Source organism: Atta colombica, unplaced genomic scaffold (assembly GCF_001594045.1).
Source record: "Atta colombica isolate Treedump-2 unplaced genomic scaffold, Acol1.0 scaffold89, whole genome shotgun sequence".
In the NCBI taxonomy this organism is placed as follows: Eukaryota; Metazoa; Arthropoda; class Insecta; order Hymenoptera; family Formicidae; genus Atta; species Atta colombica.
In genome coordinates this window covers 1236855-1260583 of record NW_017259582.1, presented here as the reverse complement: position 1 = coordinate 1260583, position 23729 = coordinate 1236855, and the positions used below count along the sequence as shown (strand labels likewise).

The following is a 23729-nucleotide window of genomic DNA, read 5'->3' as shown; positions in this document are numbered from 1 at the left end:
ATATATATATATATATATACAAGTATTATATAATTATATTTACAATAAAATGAGATATGTGTAAATAGAAAAAGTATTTCTTCTATAAATTGTTTAATGTGTAAATTTCTATTTATAATAATTTTGGGACACTGACATGTAAAATTTAACAACATGTAGAATATATGCAAGCATTTTCTACTTGTTTGATACCTGCATAAGGATGCTTCGTGGAAAGTATCGTTTGATCGATCGTCGGTAGAGTTTTCGTCCACTTTGCGTGACTCGAACATCGCGACGCAGGCGGCCACATTCTCTTAGGCGAATTAGTGCAACTTGAGGCGGATGTGGAAGAGCCACTTTCCATTAGCGATCTATCCATCGCTGACACATCAGCGCAATCACTATCTTCGCCACACGAATGTAGCCGTACATTATTGCGTTTGATTGTGTAAAATCTACCATCCCGTTCGGCCTCCAATTTAGCAAAGTTTTTGCTCATCTCCTGACCGTGCGTCAATTGTAAATATTTCTCCTTCGTCAAATATTGCTTTTGCCTCATTAGATTCTCGAATTCCTTCGAAAGTAATTTCACAGTTCCCTCAATTGCACGAGTTATCTTAAAATTCACACTCGCATCAAGATTGTTGATATATTCATTGGTAGATTGCAAATTCGAACTATCGATCTCCTCTCTTTGGAGATCGCAGGAGACTTCACTGGGCTCTAGTGAGTCATAAGTTTCATATATATTTTTTATTGAAACGCCATTTTCAAATAAATTTATTTGTTCCTTATCATAAGATGTACACAGTTCCTTCCTCGAATCATGAATCTTCTTTATGTGATGATTTTTTGTTAAACGTGAGGAGTCGTTCCTGACATATATCTGTTCATCCTGCGAAATATCATTTTTATCAGTACAAGTCTGTAGACTATAAAATTCACTTCCGCTCTTTTTATTATTGTCAGATTGTAGCGTACAGTTCGCGGAATGCAAGAATTGTTGCATTACTTTCGAATCGATTGAATCTTGCTTAATCATATTGTCCTGCATAATACTATATGTGGAACAAATTGAACTCATAGAAGGTGCTATGTAATTATCAGAATCGCTTTTTAAAGCAGATGATGAGGGCGGAATGTCAATATATTTCCAAGTTGGTCTAGCTCTATTACGCATACTTTGAGTACGAGACGAATTTCTCTTAGGTTTTGGTGGTTTGTGTGCAACAAAATCATTCAAGATCATCATCGATTCTAGTTTTGTAGGCACTTTCAGACTATTGCTATGCGAAATAGTTTCTGAACCACTGCAAATTGTCGTATCCACATTATTCTTGTGTTCGTTGTCAAAATTAAATTCACAGTAAACGTGAGTTTTCAAAGATGCGTTATCTTCTGCAAAATTTGTATTATTCCTCGCTTTGTTGATTCTAGTATCCTGCAAAGATTTCGACCTAAACACTGCTCTGTACAATGTGTTCTTGTTAGGAGAGCTTTGTGCATTATCCGTAATGGTCTCTACAATATTATTAGGGTTTCCGCTGTAGGTTTCGGAATTTTGTCTTTTTCGCTTGTAATGTGAATCAAACAACATTTCCAGGGGTGCAGATTTCACTAAGGAATCCGAGTCATCGGTTAACACGCTTTCTGTACTTTGATGATCAGTGTTCTCGCGTAATGGAAACATCTGATAGTCCGACTCGTCAGTTAATATGCTCTCTTGACTTCTGCCTTCCTGCATTTTACGTCGAGACAAAAAGAAACTCGCACTCGAGTGTCTATCGTAATCATAATGATTATAATCCAAGATTTCAGCACTTCCTTTAGAGAATGACTCAACAGAGGCATTCGAAAGTATGCTTTCTTGAGAGCTAGTTAAAATTTTTTTCTGAATATTCTCATAATTCGAATAACTTCTACAGTCATTCATATGAACGTTTATCTGATAATCACTGACGCAACGTCGAGGTGGATTCTTAAAATCTCCTTCCAATGAATCGTCACTGAAATTGCCACTTCCCTCGTCAGCATTATCAATGATTTCCTTGAAATTCTCCATATTACGTTCATTCATAGCAGGTAAGCTTTCGAAAGATTTTGCAACACTCACGATATCCTTCTCATGATCATTCAGACCGATAAAATAACTACAAGATCCTCTCTTATGAGCAAATCTTGCAAATCGATTTATGTTTTTCTTACACTGTTCTTTTAATAGTTTTGATTCTTCACATACAGGAGACTCTGGCAAAGATTGATTAGCTTTATTCAAGGACAGTTTATACTTTTCAGTTTTTTTTAATATCAACGTTAATGGATGGTTAAGAGTTGTTTTTGCTTTCTCATTGATGCACAACATAGATGGACTTTTTGACAAGCGGTTTTCATTTGGTATCTCTAGCTTAGATAATGCATTCCCCATACCTTGAACCTTGTTAATGGATTGCTGGGATTTAAACGTGGGCTTTGGATTTAGCATAGGTTTACAAGGATTAATCGGTTTTGCAAATTGGTTTTGCTGACCGGATTTGTTACCTGTGCTGAGCCTATTTGAACGACGATGCTTTTCCTGTATATGACTGCTTAAATCGGATATGCTTTGACTGGATTTCAGTAATGATCTATAACCAACCTACAAAAGAATTAAACTTTATGCAAAACAATATTAAATGAAAATCGACCGAGAAATACGAATGTTATCCAGAAAGTAAGTTTCGATGGCCTATTAAAAGAAAACAAGTATATACTTACAAAAAATTTTTATTGCTTTTTAAAGTACACACCTTACACTATTTTTGTACATAATTGCTGTCATTGTTGATGCACTTATTATAATGAGACACCAGACATTGTATTCTTTCGTCATAAAAAATTGCCGCCTGAGGCAAATCACATGGTGATAGTTTCTTTGACATCGTTGTCATCAATGAAATCGGCCAGCAAAGGAAAATTAATTTTCTTTTTAACTGCATGCATCAAATTGTCATTACCCAGAGATAATCGTTCGCTCCATTCAGTGTCGTGTACATTTTCGCATCCTTCATTGAAAAATCGCATCCATCTTCGTACCATTGAATCACTCATTGCACGTTCTCCATATATATTTCACATATGACGGTGAATTTCAGTCACATTAATGTACTTCGCATTTAAAAAACGAATCACAGACCGTATTTCACAAATGGTGGGTAATTTATTTAAACATTATAAACATACACTAAAATGCGTTTGCATTAAATCAATAATTGAAAGTCGCATTAATTCCTTGCCAATGAATCAACAAACTCGGCACACATGTGTATTATCGCGACTGCACCGCTGCGGCGGCAAAATTTAAAACGGAACTTACTTTCTGGTCACTCCTCGTAGAAATAAAAGAAGAATATCATTTTCGAAACAAGTTTTGGTGCTTAATGTTTATATGTATTTATATATAATATACAAATATAATTATCAGTTCTAAATTGTGCACTGATTCGGTTTATTTGACACGAAATATAATCATGAAATAATTTCATGACTAAAAAAAATTGATCATCAATTAATAATGCTATTTAATGCTATTAGTCTTAAACATTTATTGCGAAAAATATCACTTCAGTCAGAATTTAATGAGATTTCGCACAAATAGAATTTCTATAGAAGTGATATTGTATTTGTATATTCACATATAAATGTTACTAAGCATCAAATCAGCTTTGACAAAAAGCTGATATTCTTTTCTTATATTATGAAAATTCTTGAAAAACATTTTGCTTTTCTCATGCAAAACTTACACTTTGTAATTTTCTTCTGGTTTCTTCTATCCTTCTCTGCAACTCCTCCCGTTTCTTCACAACATCATCATCACCTTTTGTATGTTTTATTACGTTAATTACTGCTGTATTACGTATTTTGGTAGTGGTATTATTTTCACTACTAAATCTATAACAAATTAAATTAATCAGTAATTAGCAATTATTAAACTAACTATTTATCATAATATTTCAACTCATCAAAATTATTTTACCTTCCATGAAACTGAGAGCTAATACTTGTTGCTTTTACACGATTTGATGGCTCCTCCGCACCACTAAGCGATTCGAAGGCATTTTTCAGATATTTTTCTCTATGATTTTGTTTAGCAAGCTGATCAAAACCCTCTGAGCTAGCTTCGGATAGCATAGATAACGGATTTCTCTCGGCGCTAGGAGTTGATGCTCCGCCTTCTGAATCAGATTCGTCCTGACTGCCAGATGCAGTTATTTCGCTAATCCGACCATTCTCTGTGTTTTTCAATTTTCTTTGACGCCTTTGTGATCTATGCATATAAGATATATTTTCTATTTAATGAAAAGCTCACAATACAATCAAAAAAACAACATAAATATATTGAATCAAGAATAAACCTTCGGAGCTCTTCAACATCCATCGCATTAACAGTAAATTGATTTGACACAATATCTTCTGGTGGGGGATAATACATTAATTTATGATGTGACTTTTCAGAACCAGTCGTTCCATTTTCCCCTTCGGAATAATCTTCAACATCCCCATCATGTTCAGTGCTTTCATGATCCTGAATGACATTTTTAGATAAAAATACAGCGAGGCATTATTTATTAATAACATAATTAACAATTAAATTAAAAATATACATAACACATAAGCATATGAATAAAACATCAAATGTCAATTGAAAATGTAATATAAACAGAAATATTATTTATGCAACATATGATATATTTTGTCATACTTGGAAAAAGCGATTTCATAAAATATTTCTTAAATAAACTATTTTCAGACAATTATTTTTTGAAAATATTTCGTGTTTTTAGAAGAATTTACCTCAAATTTAAAGCTGCCAAGACTGCTATCGTCAGTGTGATGACGACTCCTCGATTGACGTGTCAATTCCGTAATATTATTACTTCTTATTATCACTTTATCGCCAATTACCTATATATCAGTGATCGAAATAAAATGTAATCAATGAAACAAATATGATGGCAAATTAACAATGCAAATTGCCAAAAAAGGATGATTAAAAAAACAAGATCAAAACAAAATAATCGACGAACAAAAATAGATCTGTTATATTAAAAAGACAATAACATATATGATACAATAATACTTATATAACTTTGTTAGTACCTGCTTCGTTTCATTTTCTATCTCTCTATAACTTTTAGGACATGGTTGAAATACATTCTCTTCTTCTTCCTAAAATCACAATTAACATCCTCCTATTCTTAGATTGCAAAAAACAGCAATACATTAAAAGAATATGATAATATTAGTCAAAGATTAATTATCATTAAAAAATAATTAAATATTCATGTGTTTAAAAAAGAGAATAAACTTGAAAATAACCAAAATATCAAATTTGTTTTTTAATAAAAAAAAAATACATTATTTGTTGTACGTATTCTGTATTTGAACTATGCCAAATGATTTTCGATTATATCCAAAAAAAGATAGAATTTATAGATTGCTCACCATTTGAATATCTAGAAGCATCAGAAAACTAAATTTTTTAAAAATTTCTATTCAATTTCTTACCTTCAATGGAGGCAACATTTTCCATTTGTTATTTTGAAATGAACAAAAAAAAAAGAGGCTTGCATAACTCAAAATGTGCAGAGAAATTTTTTTTAAACAAAATAAATTGATATGCGCGTGTGTATTATTTTCAAGTTCATCAAAATATGGGAGGCTATGCTACCTTGTAAAATCGTATTTTTTTTACTTTTTTATATAATTTTTTATATAATTTTTCATCGAAAAGTAAAAAAAATCGAATTAATTTTTATAATTAAAGTACTTGCTGCAGTAGGCAAACCCATTTGTTACATTTTATAAGAATGGAGTAAATGAATTCTAAAATTAAAATGATAGGAAAAATTTTATTATCATTTGTTCGGCCAAGTTATAGCTAATCCACAATGTAACCGAATCTATAATTGATATTTTTTCCCCATCACTTTAATTTTGGAGATCTTTATATATTTTTACAAAATAGATCAACTCATTGTTGCAATAAGCTCTTTAATTGTTATTTTAATCTTTTCAGAAATAATAAACTATGTCCAAGTAAGCAGAATATCAACAGATTGGTAGCAGATTTAATCAGAAATATTAGCACTGATATCAATTATGGTATTCTGTTTCTATTCTATCGACAGAGCCTATTCATAATCAGAGAGCAAATTAGTGACATAAATCGAGCACGCAATCTGACAACAGAATAGCAACAAAGACCAAGCAGGAATTGCAAATGCTCGGTCCCTGTCAATCTGCTAGCATAGTATATCAGCAGGCTTAGTCACATTTCTGGCGTCATCGTTAGATATTTCACACTGTGAAATTTATTGCATTTCTGTCATCAAAAATTGATAGCATTGGTAATCTGCTCAAAATCTGTCTCTACAGATTTGGCTGTCTGGATGACTGTATAAGTTTAGTTTTACAAAAATTATAACTTCATTAAAAGTTATGAGCAATTAAAGTTACAAAAGAAAATCATTTTTGTCAAATTTGAATTAACATTACAAAAAACTTATTCAGAAAAAAAGTACCGAAATGTAATCAATCGTATAAAAAAAATTTTTTAAATAATTCAATTCGGTGATAAAAGGAACATAAAGATATCTTTGGCCTTATAATTTCGTAACTGCATTCTCTTTCTTAATTTGTATTTCATCTATCGCAAGTTATTTACAAAAGGATTCCTAAAGATTCTCTTTTACCAACCCTTTTATTAATTAATGTTTCTCGACGATAATCGCTGCTACATTTCGTCTCTGTACCGCTATCAATGGAGCTGTCCTTCGAGCCACCATCACCACCATCCGAATCAATGGCACTGCGCGACGGAGGAAATGGTATAACTTCATCACTGTCATAGACAGATTTTACTGTGATACCATCGCCTTGTTGAACTCTTTGCGCCCATCGTCCCTTTGGCAGATCCACACCGAGAGATCTGACACTTGAGCTCAGTGTTGCACTATCATCAATACTCGCAGTATTCATTTGCTTCTTCGCCCATAATGGCAGCTGACCAACGCTAAATCTATAATCTACACTCTGGAGCGTCGGATTCGCATTAGGATCGAGAAAGTCTGATGGAGGTGAACCGAAGATTTCATTATCTAACCGCACGTCGATTCCACCACCGTTAACTTGGAGTGGTCTTCTATGAATACATTTAAAAAAAGTACAACTATTTTAATTAAAGTCACATAATAATAATTAAGATTTATAAACAGAAAAGAAACTACTTACTTGCCGGCACGCATTGCTTGCTGGGCTAGACGAGCCTGCATAGTCACGACCATATCGTGTGGAACACGCCATACGAATACACAGCCATCGCCGCTTGCAGACACAAGATGACGACAATCTGGACTAAAGCGTAAACCTGTTACCAATTCTGAGTGACCAACCATAGTAGCCATACATTCACCGCTATAATAATCGTACACACATAACGTTTTGTCTGTACATGAGGTAGCTACATAAATACCGGACGTATCTGAAAATACAAATGAGATAGATTTGATAGGTCATTTGAGAAATTTATAACAAAAATCGCTGCTCTAATTTCTAATAAAACTGACTTTTCATATGCAGCACGTTGGAACAACACAATGTCGTATGTGATTAAAATTTTCGAGAATTGATTGGAAGTCATTTTGTTTTTATGATGAAGAGAAAATACATGCATTATGCATCCCTGTGGACTTCTGAAGAAAGAGCCGCGTGGGATATGTGGGATTCTCACCAACTAAAACCCATGTGTATGAAGTTAGCCACTCTTTTTTTGAAAATTAAAATTTTGACAATTGTTCCAGGTTGTTCTGAGTTTGTTCCAAAACGATCTTATTTCAAATCTTTTCCAATAAAATGTAAAAAACAATTTTTTGTTAGCCCTCCTTTTTGAAAAATCAAACAATTTCTTCTCGCTATAGCTTATTTTAGTTGTTTCAAAAGAACAGATTGTTCTAAACATTGTTTCAAAAGGACAATTCTGTATGAAACGAACGCAAATAGCAGAAAACAAAAAAACATTTTCTTATCCGGCAAAAAAAAAATCGATTTTTTACATTCATCATCAAGAGTAAATCGATTTTTTTCGATTTTTGGAAGAACCAGTAGCGCATGATTCATAATACAGAACTATGTTTCGCAGGACTAGAAAACAACTAAAAATAAAATTTTGCGTTGGAATAAGGAGTGTTTACCTTTACTCTTGGTCGGAATTCATTTGTTGAAAAATATTTTTTTTATTTTTCTCGATTTCCATTCAACTTACGGAATTGTCCTTTTGGAACAATGTTTGGAACAACTAGCACAATCTGTAGCGAAAAGAAATTATTTGATTTTTTAAAAAGGGGGGCTAACAAAAAAATCGTTTTTTACATTTTATTGAAAAACGATTTGGAATAAGATAATATCGCTTTGGAACAATATAGAACAAACTCAGAACAACTTGAAATAATTGTCAAAATTTTAATTTTCAAAAAAAGGGTGGCTAACTTCATACATCTAAAACCCGTCTGCGTGTCCTACACTGGGCATAGTGAGGATCATCTCGAAAAATTTTTATCAATAATAGCATTTTGTTACCGCAGCGTGCTGCGCATGAAAAGTCAGCTTAAAATTTCAGGAAACCTAACAAATAATAGATAAATTGCATCGATTCTAGTAATGTTTTCCCTTGGCTGCAGTAATGTAAAACTCAGAGCACTGCACAGTGTAGCGTGTTTTCATAGCTGGTGATAGACAAACTCATTCGATGTACCGTGTTTCCTATGTAGTACAAGTTTTATGCACGAAGTGAAATTTTGCTATACTGTCTCAAAGAGACAATATAGAGCCAGTGTAACATTTAAAATTTGAAAATAGAAGTTAATCGAGAGCAGGATTTTAGTGCAATGAAGTAGTATATACCATGGTATGCATCACTCCAGTGCAATGTCTTACAATGATGCGAGGCTATTTCCACTAAGCAGAGGGATACCTCCTCTGTATAGGGTGGACTTTGCTTCGCGTAGAAAATCATTATAGTAAGAAGAGGAAAGTGTGAGGTAGTTTTTAATATTATAAGTCTTAACATAGCAGAAATAAGATATTATTTTTTAAATCTTTTTGATTAATAACTTTTTATTGCAATAAATGACGAACAATGGTTAAAACTTGTTAGAGATCATTCAAGAATCACTTAGGACTTTAATAATACAATATATACGATAATATATAAACTCATTAACTTTTGAAAGGGCTTTATACATTATCTGGACACTTTTCAAAAGGCTAACTTTATGTAAATATTTACTCTGAGAAATTCTCTTTCTGATTGTATAATGTGTTTCGGTTCATCCTGTATATTTATGAATATATGAAAATATATCTATATATTTTCATGTTATTAAAAAATTTTTCATTATTATGATAGAACAGCGGCGTGCGTGCGTGCGTGCATGCGTACGTGTGTGTGTGTGTGTGCGTGCGTGCGTGCGTGCGTGTACTATAAATTATATATCTTACCTAGAACAATTTTAATCAATGAACCATCATCACTAACGGAACCTTTAAACGTCTTGCTGTGTTTACCCGTAGTAACATTGTAAACGCGAATATTCCTATCTTGACAGGCGGTTAGCACATGTTTCTGTCCGGAATCGATTTCCATGTCATATAAAGTAGTTTTTCCCTGAGCGTTGCGGCCTCTAGCAAATTGCGGCATTCCACCTGGTGTCTAAAAACATAAGAAAAAATTGTAATATAAAATCTTAATGAACAGGTATCAAGTTAATTACACTGTTCAACAAAAAGTTATTTTTTTTCAAACACAACGAGAATAATTATTTCTCATAATTAGGTGCTAATTTTAGGTGCTAAATATGATGACATTTACCAAAATTTTCCATCATGTTACAAGGAGAAATTTGTGATCATAATCGCAAAAGAAGCAACCGACTTTCTCCTAGACAAGTGAAATTCGAAAATTCATGTGGAACAGAACAATTATAAACCTCGTTTTACTTCGTGTGTAGTACATAGTTCATTTTTCATTTTAATTACTCCACATACAATTTTTTCTCTCTCTCTCCTCCCTCCTTCCCTCTCTTCCACCTACCCCCCCTTCTTTCTCGCTTTCCATATACATTTTTTTAGTAATAATTTTTCAATGAACAATGACTAGCACCTAAAATCTTTTGAAGGTTATTCAAGATCATAATCTTAATATATATCAAAATCAAGGTCATTGGCACGATGTCTCTTAATCCGAATCTTTCGTCTGTAATTTGAAATTATATGCAAGTATTAACAAAATTAGGAGAAATAATAAGCCACATTACTTTAATGGATTCCTAGATATCAGAGGAAATGAGAAAGCGAACAGTCTGGCTAGGGAGAATGTGAAGCCCTTTTTTGTAACTTTAACTGCAAATTTTTCAAACGTGTGACATAATAAAATAATTTGATAAATAAGTATTCAGCGTTCAAAATTATGGGAAACAATTATCCTTCTTTTGTTTTTTCTGTTGAACAATGTTATTGATCATCGCACAGAATTACTTACCGATTGCAATTGTCTAAAAATTATACTTTTATCTGCGCCGCAAGATACCATCTGTATTTGATTACTCTGACTCAATTGATTAAAAAACCTGACCGCAGTAATAGAAGAACTATGATCATCAAGCGTCTGCAGAAAATTATATCCCTGATCAACACTAAAAACATGAATCAATCTATCGCGAGATGCGCTTGCTAATAGCCTAGGAGTGTTTAGTGAATGTCGTGAGAACTTGGAATATTCTAGACATAGCACCTCGGCATCATGTGCTTCTATTAGACATAGCTCTTTTAACGAAGAAATATCGTAAATTCTGATGTTGCCGGATCTGTAAAAATAATATATAAATATTATATCCAAATAAAATAATAAGATTTTGAATGTAAAAACAATAATATTAAACAATAAATATATTAAAAGTATTGAGGACATATCAGAATCAATGCGCAGAAGTAGGTGCGCAAATAAATTAGCTTTGTTACTATTATAAATTCACACATATAAAAAATAGAATCTCGCAAATTATATAATTATTATAGATATATATAATTATTATAGATATATATAATTAAGTTATTTGAATGTTTAATAAGAGACATTAATGCGCGTGATAAAATCTTTCGTAAGATCACAATGTAATTGCCGCTGTTACGTTGAGGTTATATACCGAGATTGATTTATAATGACAAAGAAATAGAAACATAACAATAAATTCACAACTAGCCTCAGGTTGTCATATTTACATATTTTAATTGTTGTTTAAGCAAAAATATATTTCAAGACATGAATATAAGTTATTACTTATGTAACTGTAAGTTATTACTTATGAAGTAATTAAAGTTTTTAAAGAAATATTTGGAATTATCATATAATAAACAAAGTAATAAATATATAATAAATATATAATACAACATTTAGAACCGGTTTCATCGACGCCGATTACTTAATCGATCGATTAACTTTGTCACCAGAATCAATAGCAAGACTAAAATATGTCTTAATTTCTAATCTATTCATGGTAAGAAAAAAGTAACAAATTAGATTTTGAAATATAAATACATTTTGAATATTTTAACAAATATGTATTTTGTAACAGATCAAGAAATTAGGTTAAAGATAAATTGTCAGTTTAGCAGTTGGCAAATTAAATTTAATCGGCAAATCAAGGAATTGGCGTTGATGAAAACGACTCATAATATCAATAATTTATTTCATTTTAAGCTATCAAAAACTAAAAATATTTTCTATTTCTGAAAAACCGCTATTCTGAAATAACTTATTGCACCATGATCGTAATATTTTCACCGAAATATTATATTTTTAATGAAATATTGGGAGTACAAATTAGTTCGGTCCATTTTTTTGTGCATTTATTTCAAATGAATGAAGATCAATTAAAGTATTGTCCATCGCTACCTACTACTTTTTTCCATCTGTCAGGCAATTTTCGAATTCCATCTCGAAAAAATGACTCGTCTGTGGAGGCGATTCAATTTTGAAGCCAATTTTCGATTTCTGCGAAAGAAGTGAACCGATGACTTGCTGCATCCTTCGGAACAACCAGTAATCAGAAGAAGCAATGTCCAGAGAATACGGCGGGTGCGGTAAAACATCCCATTTGAGCGTTTCCAAATATTTTTTTACGACTTTAGCGACATGAGGCCGAGCGTTGTCATGAAGAAGAATAACTTTATCATGTCTTTGTTTGTATTCCGGCCGTTTTTCTCGCAATTCACGGCTCAAACGAATCAATTGTAGCCGATACCGATCACTCGTAATGGAATCGCCAGGCTTCAGTAGCTCATTCAGTAGTTCAATAAACAAGACCCTTTTGGTCCATCAGATACAGAGCATAATCTTCGAACCGTGAATGTTCGGCCATAATGTTGATATTGAGGTCGATGGCAACGATTGACCGGGCTTAGCGTAATTTTTTCTTCTTGAGGTTGTAGAATATCCACTTCTCATCTCCGTCACAATCCGATTCAAAAAAACCTTTTCTCTATTGTCTTTGAATCAGCTATTCGCAAGTGAAAAATCACCTTTCAACGTCTCTCGGTTTCAGTTCATAAGGCACCCAATTTCCTTGTTTTTGAATCCATGGCTCTCAATCGTACAGAAACGGCTTATTATCCTCAATGATTCTACAAACTCTTCTTGCGTTTGACTCTGATCTTCTTCGAGTAATGCCTCTAATTCTTTGTCTTCGAATTTTTTTGGCTGTCCAGAGCTTGTCTTCAGATGGGCTTCAGCCGCACTTTTCTTTCAATTAAAGCAGAAAAACCTCCCGCAAATGCTGCTTGGTTAACACAAAATTCGACATTTCAAACATAGTAAAAATCAAGGTTTTTGTATGAAACTCAAAGCGATATAAACTGAATATTATTAACAGATGTTTAACCTTTCTGAAACCGCCAAAATCAGCTGTCACTATGAACCATTCACAACAGCTGGAGCTATCTTTAGGCAAACGGACCGAACTAATTTGTATTCCCAATATTACTATTATTATTTTACAGCAATTTTATATATTTAATTGTATCAACATGCCCCATATATCAACTATCTCTAGTTTCCCCTATATCCTTCATCTTTCTATCTTTTTTCAATCAAATGAATTTTTCTTTCTTTCTTTCGTTACCTATCGCCAGAAGCGAGATGCTTGCCATCAGGAGCGACTCTTATTGATCTCACACCGTTGCGACTGTCGTAAGATGTATCGCTTCTTTCAGTGGATCCTGCAGCAGCCAAGTCCAGATCCTTTAGATAAATCAATTCTGAATCTATGTACAACACCTTGAGCAATTCCTGTCAATCAAGAAAATAAAATGACGTTAGAAATATTAATTCTATATGCATTTCAATTAGATTTACAAAAGGAATAAGATTGGAGCACGCGTCTATGTACTGACGTTGCTGTAAATATTCCGTTTGTATAAGGTATCATTGTGAATGTCCTTCTCTAGATTCCAGACTCTTATTGTATCGTCACTGGAGCAAGTAATGAAACTTCCAGGTGGCATTGCATTGATGGAATCTGTATCAACCGGATACATCTCAACACCCCAGATGCAAGCTGAATGATATAGAAATGAGTGCGATTTGCCAACCCGTTTGATGTCTCTCACATCCCAAATGTAGATGCTGTGATCGTTATATACGCAAGTTAGTTTGTTATTTCGCTCATCAAATGCCAACGCAATCGCGTCCGGATATTTTGCGTTAGATGGGTGTTGAGACATATGGCTAAAAAGTAAATAGAAAGATATTTCTAAGTTATCGCAACAAAAAATAATCGAGATACGCAATTGTTAAAAATAAACCTGATGGATAATCCTTGTGCGACATCAACTCCCAAGTAATGTGTTCTCGGTAGTGTAGTAATAAATTGAAGTGTGCTAGGACTAAAGCATCTTACAATACCTTCAGCGCATCCAATAAAAATATATTTATCTCCAATCGCCATACAATTGGCACTACTTGTCTAGAAAAACAATAAAAATAATAAATATTTAATATAACATCTTCCCTTCCGATTTTTCCGTAATTTTATATGTATTTTCATAAAATATATTCCGAGAAAATCTCAAGTTTCGTTTTTTTTTTAATTTAATGTTAACACATAAAAATACATTTAAAAATAAATTTACAAAATTATAGAAAAATCGAAGGGGAGCGTTATATATTTATCATCAAAATTTTTTTATTGCCAAAAATAAGTTTAGGTAAAACTACTTTTAGGAGATCTATTTTCAGTGGTTTTGATCTTGATTATGTTACAAAGATCATCCTTTTAACAAGGAAAGGTTCACAAATATCTCTCTCCAATTTTAATGAAACTTAACAAATTTAGAGTATTTTAATAAAACTTGACAAAGTTAGAGTAAAACAAACTATAGCTGTCTCACTCTAATTTATTGCACCAGTGTACACCAGTTCTTGGGATAGAAAAAGAATAGACTTACAGTAAGAGACTGGCATAGATGGTCCAATTTTTGATTGGCTGGATACAGAATGGTATAGCCAATTTGTAATGACTAAACATACGAAAGGGGAAACAGAAATGCAAAAAAGGGAAAATAAAAGCAAATAATAAGCATTTTAACATTACATTTAATAAATGTTCCTAGATAGATTTGCGTCTTTGTTACTGACATGTTTCTTGCTAAGTATGCATTGCTAAACATGTGTTGTTACCAGAATTACAGCAATTCCTCATTTGTTGGCAACTTGATGCCTTTACGATATGATAACTTTGAGTAGCAACTTGCCAGTAGTTTGCCGACAACTTTAAAATCATCATCATAAAAATTCGTACTTCTGCCATAATCTTACCATAATATGCAGCATCATACAATGCTGTCATGTGTTGCCAACAACACAAGATAACATTGATACAGCTATCTTGTTATTAAAGTGCTGGCAATATATATATACATTGTTGCCTGCATGCTCAATATCGCTACAATGTCGGTATATTCGAAATCATTGAAGACAAATCTATGACATTACCAGTATTATAAGCAATCACAGATTTGTGCGATTTTGCTGAGACACGCTTTGCTATCTAAATTAATATCGCAGTATCGATAAATAATAATATAAACCATAATGACTATAAATAATATAAACATCAGTAATATAATTAACATCAGTAATACAAAAACATAAATATACATAAGCTTATAGCAAAATTAAATAATTATTGGGTTTAATGGAAAGTGCTTTATATCTTTCCTGTTCTTACATTTCAAAATACAACAACCCGTCATTCTCTACATTATATTATTTATTATGATAGAATTGGTTATAACATTTTATTCTTATCTTACAAACAGATAATTATTTTTCCTTTAACAATATTTAATTTTAAAAATTTTATTAATACTTTTAAAATTTTGTTAATATATTTAACACATTAATGCTCAATTTCTTTATTTCCAGATAAGTACGAATAATTTTATCCAGGAGATATCTCTTGGATAAAATTATATAGAGGTGAAGAAATTAGACATAAGCAGAATATTTAGCAATAATCAAATATTAATATAATATAATTCTTAGTGTATTTTATATGTCAACAACTGCTATACTTATGCGGAGTCTATAATATGAATTATAGACGGTCATGAGATCTTAAGTTATAGGAAATTAACCAATCGCAGTCAAATATAAGGAAAATAATCGACTATAACTGATAAATTTTCTAAGATTCCACGATCGTCTAACGACTCCTATTATAGACTCCGCATAAGCCGTGTGTATGACTATAATCATACTACAGATTGTCAGTTACGATTACTGATTGTCGGTTCTATTTTCTCCAATCATGTTGCAGCTAACCTGCACTCATTGCATCATGATTGGCTAAAAAAAACGACAACCAGCAATCGTAACCAACAACCTGTAATGTGATTACGGTTTATGTCCGCCATTTTCTCTCCAATTATAAGAAATAAGCGATAACACGAAAAAAATTAGAGTGCGGATTCGAACCGAGGCCTGATCTCCTCCATATTATGATAGACTTCTACTTCTTGCCAGCGAGCTATACAATCCTGATCCTGATAGCTTCTTTGTTATGTCTATTTCCTCTAAATTTCTTAAAATTCGGCCTGACAATACATCTTGTATGTACAATCCTGACCGCAATATTGGACAAAGTCTTTAATAAGTCCTTAATAAGTTCGACCAGTCTGACAACATATGCGACTTGAAATATCTCCATTTTTGCTCGCCATATTTAGATAACAATGGTTACATCATTACAATTATGTTTACATCGTGCGCTTAGTCCGCGATCTATACGATAGATGTTTTTATTTTACAGAATATCTTACAGAATAAACAAGAATATCTATTGTATAGCCGCAGCCTAAATGCATGGTAAATGTAGCTAAATTTTTGCCAGAGTTGTCGGGTGTCCCCGATAAAAGAGGGAGTGGGACTTATAATCGACAAATTTATAAATTGCTCAGGAGGACCAATGGATGTCTTGATGGAAGAACATGAATCGAAGATGGTCGTCCACTAGATGGCATACCACTAGACGTATACTATCCGATTCTTCCTGAGTTATTTATAAATTTATCGTTTTGATTGTAAGTCCCAGTCCCTCTTTTACCGAATCATTCTGAGCACACTTCCGAGGACATTCTCATCACTGGCTCTGATTTTCCTAAGACAGCTAATTCCAGAACATTTGTTTTTTAAATTCTAGCTCTCGCCCCCTGAAGAATAGCGGAATTGAATTCCACTTCTGAAATTGTAAGAAATATGGAACAACAGAAAAATATCAAAATGCTCCGAGATCTTCTATTATTGGGTCACAGATCAAATCGAGATCTTCTATTATTGGGAGTACAAATAAGAGTACGGCATTTCCGCCGTTTTTAATCAAAAATTAAGCATTTATTGTAAAAGAACGGTACATAATTTTTTTATTCAAAGTAATGGCCTAGCCATCGCTAGTCACTACTTTTTCCCATCTTTCTGGTAGCATGTGGATACCGCGTTGGAAGAACGCTTCATCTTTTGAGGCTCCAATCATCGATCAATACAATTTTTGGTATCTTCATATGATATGAAGTGCTGCTCAAACAGGCCATGCGTCATCGATAGGAACAAGTGGTAGTCGGAAGGAGCAATGTCTGGAGAATACGGCGGGTGGGGTAGAACTTCCCATTTGAATGTTTCTAAATAGGTTTTGACCGGCGCCGCAACATATAGTCGAGCATTATCATGCAGGAGAATAATTTTGTCATGCCTGGAGTAGTAGTGGGCGCGTTTTTTCTTGAGTGCTCGGCTCAATCTCATCAATTGTGTTCGGTAGAGAGTAATGGTCTTCGGTTTGAGCAACTCATAATACACAATACCAAGCTGATCCCACCAAATACACAACATGAGTTTTTTTCCATGAATATTCGATGTTGAAGCATGGCTAGGTGATCCCCATGATTTCCTCTTCTTTGGGTTATCATAGTGGATCCATTTTTCATCACCAGTGATTATACGATACAAAAAACCCCTTTCGTTTATGCCTGGCAAGCAGCATTTCACGTGTGAAAAATCGGCGTTCAACATTTCTCGACTTCAATTCATATGGAATCCAATTCCCTTGCTTTTGAATCATTCCCAATGATTTCAAACGATATGAAATTGTTTTTTGAGTCACTCCTAATGTAAGTGCAAGTTCTTTTTGCGTTTGGCACGAATCTTCATCCAATAATGCTTCCAATTCCGCGTCTTCGTATACTTTCGGCCTTCCGCTACATTCTTTGTCTTCGACGTCAAATTCATCGTTCTTAAACTTTTGAAACCATTCACGACAACTTCTCTCACTTAAGGCAGCATCACCATATGCTTCTACAAGCAATCTATGAGCTTCAGCTGCAGATTTCTTCAAATTAAAGAAGTAAATCAAAAGTTCCCGCAAATGATGCTTATTCGACTCAAAACTCGACATTTTCGTACAAAAAAAATATATGATGGTGATACAAAATCGCTAATATTTCAAGGTTATGATGTTACCGGATGTTCAATCTTACGATATGTCGTTTTATCAAACAATTTTAACTATAGTTTATTAGTGACGCCTTTTGCAAACAGTGGAAATTTATTTGTACTCCCAATATAACATTATCGTTATAACATTGCGCAACTTCTTTATCATGATAAAAAAGTTGCATAATGACGTTATAACGATAACGAAACTTGCATTAAGAGTTACAGAATAGAGGCCTTGATCTTCTCCATATTGTATGATAGATTCCTCCACATAACTCTGAAACTTCTCTATTGTGCGTTTCCTCTAAATTTCTTACACTTAAAACCTGTGCCAATCTCTTATTATAGTGTCTCTAGAGGTTCCATAGCGTGAGACCTCCGGAGTCCACGGTTCACGTAATGTGTCGCGGCCGCCATTGCATTCACACTCTGTTTCTTGCGATACGTTCTTTTATCCTCCCATTATTTTCGTTTTCTCGCGTCTACTTATCACATTCTCTCTCTCTCGCATTGCATTCTCCCTCATACCTATTCTATACTTACTCGTGAACAGAATTTTCTTGCACTTGTTGCAATTATAAACGAGTTCTCACTCATCAGCTGAAAAACGAGTATTAAAAACGAACAGTTCACTCAAAAATACTTATGTGCGTACTCGCATATATTCGTTATCCTTCGCGATGTTGTCATCAGCGGAAAAACGAGTATTGGAAACGGGCAATCTTCTCAAAAATACTCATATGCATATTCGCGTATATTCGTTATCCTTCGCGATACACTGCGAATACTTGAATGCAAAAAAAATGAAAAAGAACGGGCTGTAAATGGGCTAAAATCGACCCATAAGAGATAAAAACAGTGATAAATTTTTATAAAAAAATATATGTATAATTTTTAATTTTTATGTTTTTAAATTTAATTTAATTGAATATCCCAAGGTTCATTCGTGAGTATACTGAATAAACATATAAAGAGATTTTTAACCCTTCATAGTCACACTTCTTAAAAGTTTCGTAATAGTCATATCGAGGTCAAAATGATCCCAGAGCGCATTTAATCAATTGTCGTATTCAATTTTCGTTATGTGTCAAAAAAATTACTGATTAAATGCGTTTATTTTGAGCCCAGTGTGATCACGAAGGGTTAATTCTGTAAAGTCCATTAAAATTTTAATTTGTAATATCGTAATTTTGTAATATTGTAATTTTCTCATCACTTTATGGGTCTCTTTCATCAGTTAAGTTAACCGACAATTACATGGGGCTCATTTAGGCCTAATTTCACAATCATTTTCTCATGATTAATTTTTAACCAAAATTTAACTTAAAATAAGTTAAATCTTGGTTAAAAATTAATCATGAGTTGTGAAACTGGGTTTAAATAAACCTCATGTAAGCATCGGTTAACTTAACCGAGGTAAAAGAGACTCTAATCCACCATTTCCACCAACGTAGATTGACTTTAATCTCGATTTAATCTATGTTGGTAAAAATGGGCATAAATCTTTTAATTGTTACTCATTGTTAAAGTCTGATCGTGACAACATGTAAACGTCAAGATCATTGAAAATGTGTCCTCTAAATGGGAATTTTAAAGTAAATTGATAGTTTATTCCTTTCTGCTTTATATTATATTCGCAAGTGTTCGTAGAATTAAGCTTAATCATTTGAAGTAACTTACTCGAAGCTCAACCCATTTGTCCAAAAGTCTTCTAATATTAAATTCGCACAGCAAGCCTGTTTTGGTTATTGCATATGTAGAATCCGTCATTTCTCCTCTACCGCAGGCTACATCAACAAAATCATTGTTCCTCTGTTCTCCTAATATAGCAGATCGACCCATTAAAGGCACGGGTTCTTTATACTGCATAATAAAATATCATATTAAATTGATTACTTTTCTATTAAGAAAAAAGTAAAAAAAGAAAATTGAAGATTAAATAGGTCAAATATAAATGAGTGAATAAAATGAATATATATATTAATAAATAATAGATTAATAATAAATAATAATAATAGAGTAATTAATAATAATAATAATTAATGAGCGAATCAACTTAAACTTTTGTTAAATGTCCTTTTCAGTCATTATTAAAAGTCATTATTAAAGTACAATCACATATAAAATTAATAAAAAATTCGTTTTAAATTCATAGCATACAATCCATATAATAAATTATATGTATATTTTGAAAATAACAACTATCATAACAATGATTAATAAATGTCATTAAAAATCTTAATGTATCCGGATATAAAAGAAGTCCACAACTGAATCGTTTTCCATATGAAAATTATATAATAAAATTATATAATTAAGTCCGGTGTTAGAACTACATTAAATTGTTGTGTACAGTACATGTTAGAATATTTTCAACTCGTTGTTGTAACTATGGTGGATAAATTGTTTTAAAACTCATTTGTTAATCTGGTTATGTTCAAAAACACCAAGATTTTTTATTTCATGGAAAAACGAGGAAATGGAGAGTGGAAGAGCTGACATCACTCTTTATTATCTTAGTTATTGCTGAGACGCGATCTACAAAAGCATTTGAATGGGTCCCAGATGTGGATCAATATCGATATAAAACGCTATCACGCTGTCTGAGACAGTGCATCCGTCGATTCTTTATCTTAGATCAAGGAACTTGATTCTTTTAACCAAGGATCGAACCTGTACGATTTTCGAGAATGGTGAATGAAACGTAAGTAGTCATTTAATTACAGTTAATTACAAAAAATATCGATTTATTAAATGAAACTTTAGATTTTTATAATTATAGATATATATATATTTTTATTTATTTATTTATTTATTTATACAGGTTGTTTCATTTTAATCGATAACTAAAATATCTCAAGAAGACGTAGGATTAAAAAAAGTTTCAGACAAAAGTTATTCGAGGGGACATAAAATGGTATCCATGGATTTGATTTTGGGTGAAGTCACTTTAAATTTTTTTAATAGACCTCTCCCATTTTTTATTTTTCGTAGCTTATCTCGAATATTCAATTGAACCTTGAATATTCATTTAATTAATTTAATAAAATTTTAATTAAAATTTTGTCGCAATGTCTTCTCTTGTAGGACACATAGAAAAAAAAAATAAAGACACTTTCATTACACAATCCGAGTATAAGCTATCGATTAAGCATACATAGAATTTTATCAGTACAGCCTTCATTGAAATCTAATAATCGCGAACTCGGAAAATTCGTCGACTTATGTAAAAATACAAATCGGTCTCGTCCTATCGCGCGTCCTCTTAAAACTGAGACACTGCCGTGGATTTGGACACTGTCTCTGAATTTGTGGATTACCTTTAATAAATTATTTACTGATATAAAGAATATAAAATAAAGAATATAAAATAAAATTATCAATATTTGATCTATTTCTTGTAAATTTCTAATATTCAATAATAAGAGAAACAGTCATAGAGTTTTCCAGCAAGAGATATAAATTGACAAGAGTTATCCTGTCCTTGTTCCATAATCAATAAGAAACAAAGATAGAATGACTCTTCTTCTGTCGATTTATGCCTCTGCTGGAAAGCTTCCTAATTCTGAAAGTATATTCTTATTAACGGCTTATAATTTTGCTAAATTATTTTCTATGTGTTTAATAAATTCAATTGTTATAAAATCATTGTGGAGAGGAAGACAAAAACCTTCGTCTAATTATAGTAATCCTTGAATTTTCACAAGAAAATTAATAGGTTTAAAAACCAATTATCTTTAAGTATCATAAAGTTAAACGACATTTAATTAAACTTAGCTGCAATGAATTTGAGTGTTCCTAAATTTAATTAAATGTCGTTTAACTTTGTTCATGATTCAAACTCAATTGATCTTCGTGGACAGAACAGTAATATTTTATATGATCTACTTTATTAGAAATTGATCATTTGCTTTCAGTTCCAATTAATAATGTAATTTGTTCTACAATCGTTTTTTTTTCCAAGTACTTTGCGGAAAATGCGTTTGTATATTATTTTATTTAAAGAATCGTGCTGAGAATAAAAAAAATTATTATAAATGTTATATGGTAATATATCTTCTTTACATTTTTCAACATGAAAAATTTTTAATTTAGGAATGATACTGTACTCTGATTGAATAAATCAAAGATTTCAAGATTGAATAAATTATAAATCTAAACTCTTTTTCGCTATCCATTTGAATTCTTGTGAAATTTCAAATTAGATATTTGTTTTACATAAATGTTAGGATTGTAATTCATGTATTTTACAAGTACGTAAAAATTTAATTCTTAAATAAGCTCTCACACACACTCTCTATTAAGACCCAAGATTTTAGTAATTTAGTGACGTATATATAATATCAAACATTAAACTAAAATAAAATCAAAAACTGAATATTAGCAATTCTTAAAATAATGCATATTTCAGACAGCGCAAATTATAAAATTTAAATCTTCCATTGATATTATTTTTTCAATATATTTTTTCAATATATCTTACTTTTTTAATTAATAGCACATGAAAAAGTAATACATTTTTTTCTTTTAATTTTTCTTTTAAAAAGATCAAAGCTGTTATCAATATGGCTAACATCATGCGGAATGTTGTTTAATATTAAGTTATGTAAATATTATAATTGTATCGAGATAGAAAGTTGTATCAGTCAAAGATATTAAAATTCTTAGTAAAATATTCATTTTATGCATCTTCGGCAAGCCATAGACTCTCGGTAGTGAGCAATCACGAAAAGGATACTTTGCCAAGTTGAAATGTTTCGCTCATTAATTCCTTTAAATATACACACATTTTTAATTGTTATTAACATCTTCCATCATTTCCTCGTATTTTTAATCTTTTAGTTATTAGTTTTAAATACAAATTATTTTGTAAAAAAAAAAATAATGCTATTTCGCAAAAGATGTAAAACAGAATTGAGTGTGTACCTTGGTGCTACGTGAATGTTCCAAGTACCAAAACTTAACGTGCCTATTACCCACAGTAACAAAATAATTGCCATTTTCTGCGAAGCAGACAGCTTTCACCTTGCTCGAAACTTTATTGGATGCTATTTTAACATCACTTCGCCAGTCCCAAACGTTGACAATCATATCGTGCTGCGAACCGACTGATACAACGTATTTAATATTGGGTGAGAATGCCTAAAATAAAAAGATAAATGTTCTTTTGATATCTTATATATTTCGCAGGATTAATTTTAAGCCTTCCGTCTTTCAAAAATTAATACAATTTATTTAATGTTGTATTTGATAACATTTTTACAAAAATAAACTGTTTTATGAGTATCCCATTTTTATGGAAATATCTTGACGACAAAATAATTAACAAAAAATAGTTTTCAGACAATATGGTCTAAAGAGAAACAAATAATGATGAAATCAATTTTTAGAAAAAATCAATTTTTTAAAGTCACATGAAGATCATTCCTTTTAAAAAAATTGTGTAATTTTTTCAAATAAAAGAATTAAGCTTACAAGGATAATATAAGAATACACCAGATGTGACCCATTACCGAATGAATTTTAATATATATAATAGTTCAGCCCTCCTACTAATTCGTGCTAAAATTATAGAATGTTTCTCAACTATTTGTGAGAAAAACAAATTAAAAAATTTTCTTGTTGATAAACGCGTTTTTTTCATGAATGCTTGAGAAGCATGTCCTATAAT

At 31.9% G+C, this 23729-nt stretch overlaps 1 protein-coding gene across 4 annotated transcripts in view; it reads right to left on the bottom strand.

The window, feature by feature from the left end:
- LOC108693230 (mitogen-activated protein kinase-binding protein 1) overlaps positions 1 to 23729 on the bottom strand; it is a 49833-nt gene that overhangs the window by 12183 nt on the left and 13921 nt on the right. For all 4 annotated transcript variants that reach the window (XM_018202055.1, XM_018202058.1, XM_018202059.1 and 1 more), the window contains exons 5-19: positions 22985 to 23200; positions 19739 to 19921; positions 13876 to 14036; positions 13465 to 13798; positions 13194 to 13360; positions 10556 to 10880; positions 9517 to 9727; positions 7252 to 7501; positions 6718 to 7162; positions 5119 to 5187; positions 4813 to 4923; positions 4374 to 4543; positions 3995 to 4285; positions 3762 to 3909; positions 2521 to 2617 (exon numbers count right to left, since the gene is read on the bottom strand). In XM_018202055.1, the coding sequence (XP_018057544.1) occupies positions 2521 to 2617; positions 3762 to 3909; positions 3995 to 4285; positions 4374 to 4543; positions 4813 to 4923; positions 5119 to 5187; positions 6718 to 7162; positions 7252 to 7501; positions 9517 to 9727; positions 10556 to 10880; positions 13194 to 13360; positions 13465 to 13798; positions 13876 to 14036; positions 19739 to 19921; positions 22985 to 23200 (3178 nt within the window). The remainder of the gene's footprint in view (positions 1 to 2520; positions 2618 to 3761; positions 3910 to 3994; positions 4286 to 4373; positions 4544 to 4812; positions 4924 to 5118; positions 5188 to 6717; positions 7163 to 7251; positions 7502 to 9516; positions 9728 to 10555; positions 10881 to 13193; positions 13361 to 13464; positions 13799 to 13875; positions 14037 to 19738; positions 19922 to 22984; positions 23201 to 23729) is intronic.